Source organism: Papaver somniferum, chromosome 3 (assembly GCF_003573695.1).
Source record: "Papaver somniferum cultivar HN1 chromosome 3, ASM357369v1, whole genome shotgun sequence".
Lineage (NCBI taxonomy): Eukaryota > Viridiplantae > Streptophyta > Magnoliopsida > Ranunculales > Papaveraceae > Papaver > Papaver somniferum.
This window is the reverse complement of record NC_039360.1, coordinates 160,100,681-160,104,105: the sequence shown is the minus strand read 5'-3', so window position 1 is coordinate 160,104,105 and position 3,425 is coordinate 160,100,681. Positions and strand designations below refer to the sequence as shown.

Genomic DNA, 3,425 nt, shown 5'->3' with positions numbered 1-3,425 from the left:
CTGTTGCCAGTTGTTGGTGGCACGGATAAGTTTAACAGTGAAGCAAAGGGATCTGTTGTTTAAACACTACTTGCCATGGGCAACACGAGCTGGTATGACGTGTACATCCTCATATGTATCTACTGAACAACATTTCCATGAGGATTTAGCCGTTGTTCATAAGAGATGAGGAATAACTCCTGCTCCTCCTGCCCCTCTTAGATTGAACCCAGCCTGATCCACCGCAAGTCGTTTTCCGAACTCTGTTGAAAATTTGGAATCAAGCTCATGTATGCAGATCAGATAGATGGTATTGTCACTTCTGTCTACACTTCATCAGTCATAAGGATTATAAGAAATTTTCTCTGGTCTGGTGACAGAGAGGTACTAATGTTGGTTACTCTGAACTGGAATAAAGTCTGTACTCCTTACAAGGAAGCGAGGTTGGGAATAACGAGGTTAAAAGTGATCGGTAAAGCATTGTTAATGAAGATGATGTGGAGAATTCCAAACTCTAAAGAATGTTATTGGCTTGCTCCTGTTTTGGCTATGTATTCTTCTGTTGTGATGGGGCTTCCCTTGGGAATCTACGAAGTGCATGAGTAGGAATTTTTGGCAGAGATCAAGCATGTCAGATCGTTGGTACTGTATTGGGGGGTTTGGGTTTTGATATTAGCTAATTGTATGGATGAAGTAATGGCAATTTTGATGGCAATCGAATGAGCTTTTAGTGTGTATACAAGCAAGTTGGAACTGGGCACTGGTGCAGACAGTGGAAGTCAAATATGAACACTGTTTTAGAGAGAAACTTTTCCGCCGATTCTCTTGCAAAAGCTGGGCCTTGTTATGCAGGTGATATAAGAGTTGATATGAGGACTGATTCTACGCGAAGAATGCACAATTTGCCACTGGATTACAAATATTCATGTACGGAGATTTCTTCTTTTTGGTTTCTTAGTTTTTCATGTGGGTTATCTGTAGTTTGGTATCTGGATTATCATGTCTAACTGCAGTCTTCTGCTTAACATATGTCCAGCTTCAAGTTTAGTATGTACTTCAATTAACATTGACCACTGTTGACTATGTTTGACTAAACCAGCAAAAGAAAAATGTACCCAGTATTACAGGCATTTAACACCACAGGTCCTCAGCGTTTAACCTATAGATTCAAACTTCAAACCCTCACTACAGTCCCGTTTTACAAAAATAAAACAAGCTTTATGCATTAACCGACCCATCTAAAAATCAATGTAATGAGGATAAAAATCCACATACTTGTTACATATTGAAGCGTATGACTAGTCGACCTTCTTGTGCGAACCGTAAAAGATTTGCGCGATTTGTTAAATATCTCTGTATAGGTGAAGATGCCGAATAGACCAATAAACCAAGCTTCAGCGTACAAGCCAAATGGCGTATACCTAACATTGTTTCTGAAAAAAGGTGGAGTCATGGTTTTGTAAAGAGACATGTAGCCTATAATAATACATCCGATCGAGATTGCCATCAGTGATGCAAGAAACCGGACATGAGGAATAGGCTGATCAAGGATGAGCATGGTTGTAACTAAAAGGACGATGGATAGAGACAGTAGAAGTGCCAGTGCATTAGAGCTCACATATACCTGGTAACTAATTGGGTTTGTATATGCCAAGATAGGATTTCCCGCGTAACGTATCAAGTACGGGGAAAAGCTTGCATCACCTCCAATACTACGATTGTAATCAGAGAAGATTTTCCTCCACTTATCCTCATCCAACACAATACCAGGTGCTGTCGGAGACGTATAGGAATATGAATCATCATTCAACGTAATGTCTGAAAGAGCCTTGATAAAATGAGCGGTGTTATTTTTGCCTGTTGTAATATTACCTGTAGCTGTTGTCTGTTCCAGCAGGTTTTGTAGGTAAGAACTAAAATGATCAGACATAGTGGTGTCAATCACGGAATTCAGATAATATGTAAATAGAACAGGGTCAACCGTCGAATCAACCTCTGAATCCTCCTGAAAGACACCTCCAGGTGGACTGACAGTTGCTTGAAAGGCGATGCCTGCAATCAGTACTGCGACGACCATTAGCATATTCACCCTCTCATGCATCCATTGGTTATCTGAAGATGTTTTTCGCTCAAATCTTTCACAAAAATAACCGAAGCAAGAAATTTCAAGCTCAACCATTTCACGTTTTGCGAACATCCGTATGTCATCCATTTCATTTTGAGATATCATCTGTAGGGCTCTTAGATTAGCCTTGTTTAAGGCATTTATTTCAACTCCTATATAATCATTCTCGAGTAAATAATTTATCACCTGTAAACAAACAAGCACAAAAATTTGTAATATTTTATCAGTTTCAAAATCTTGTAGAAATTTTAATCTCAACTTGCAGGGTTTTCGTTTTTTGCTGACTCGGCACGAGTCAAATATCAGGCTGTTTGACTCGTGAAATTTTAATCTCAGACCTAACCCATGATACAGACTGATGATACAGACTGAGTTAGGAAATAAAATACCCCTGACTCATGGAATCAAGCCACAGACTCGTATATATTTGAGTCGGTTGAGCCAAATCTAACTCAAAAAATAAACACATTGAGTGATGAATCAGGTGTCTTCTGTCAGATTCGGACGATTCATATTGAAACAAGAAAAAGAAACATGATGCTATTTAGTTATACCTTTAGCTGTTTTGTTTTTGCTGCCAGGTGCAAGATTGTGTTCCCATCAATGTCCTTGGAGTTCACAGAAGTAGCGTTCGGGTTTCTAGTAGTATCACTTGGCGAACGTGACAAGTAGTCAACCAACTTCTTTAGGGCCTTGAAAGTGTGATGCTTAACATGGCTGCTAGATGTAGAGGTGTTCGTCCATCTTGATCCGGAACTGTGCATGCATCAACGCTTGCATTTAACAGCAATCTCACCATATCAACATTACCTCTTTCGGAAGCCAAATGAAGAGGTGTAAATCCTTGCGAATCTTTAACATCCGCGGGATGTTGTTCATCATGTAGCGTCAACCGCAAAATTTCTTCTGCAAATTTGACATGACCAAGCATAGCTGCAATATGTAAAGGAGTTCTACGGAAACTAGTAAATTTTGCATCATGAAGACGAAGGTTTGGATATGCATCAAGTATGATAGTGAGGGATTTGACATCGCCTTTTCGTGCTGCCATATAAATCTTCTCCATTCCCTTTGTATCTGTTCTTTAAGTTTACTAGTGGTGAGTCTTACCTAGTAGCTTGCACCCTCTAGTGCTCTAAATAAGGATGGACACTTTTACTAAACCTACCATTAAAAGTCCTAAACTTTTCAACCGAAATTCAACAACGAAAATCTCCCAAAAATTGGCACTTTTACACATCACCGGCCGTCCCCATCTACGACAATCAGTTATTCCAGCACATCCTAATTTTTAAAGAGCTTGGTCCTATTCTTGAGTGTA

General features: G+C 39.6%; 1 protein-coding gene across 1 annotated transcript; it reads right to left on the bottom strand.

Moving 5' to 3' along the window:
• Window positions 1-1,131: 1,131 nt before the first annotated feature.
• LOC113361768 lies at window positions 1,132-3,158 on the bottom strand. The gene is made up of 2 exons (XM_026604903.1): window positions 2,659-3,158; window positions 1,132-2,290 (listed from the first exon to the last, which is right to left on the bottom strand). Exons 1-2 carry the CDS (start codon window positions 2,866-2,868, stop codon window positions 1,205-1,207), a joined length of 1,296 nt encoding a protein of 431 aa, XP_026460688.1. The 5' UTR covers window positions 2,869-3,158; the 3' UTR covers window positions 1,132-1,204.
• Window positions 3,159-3,425: the final 267 nt, after the last annotated feature.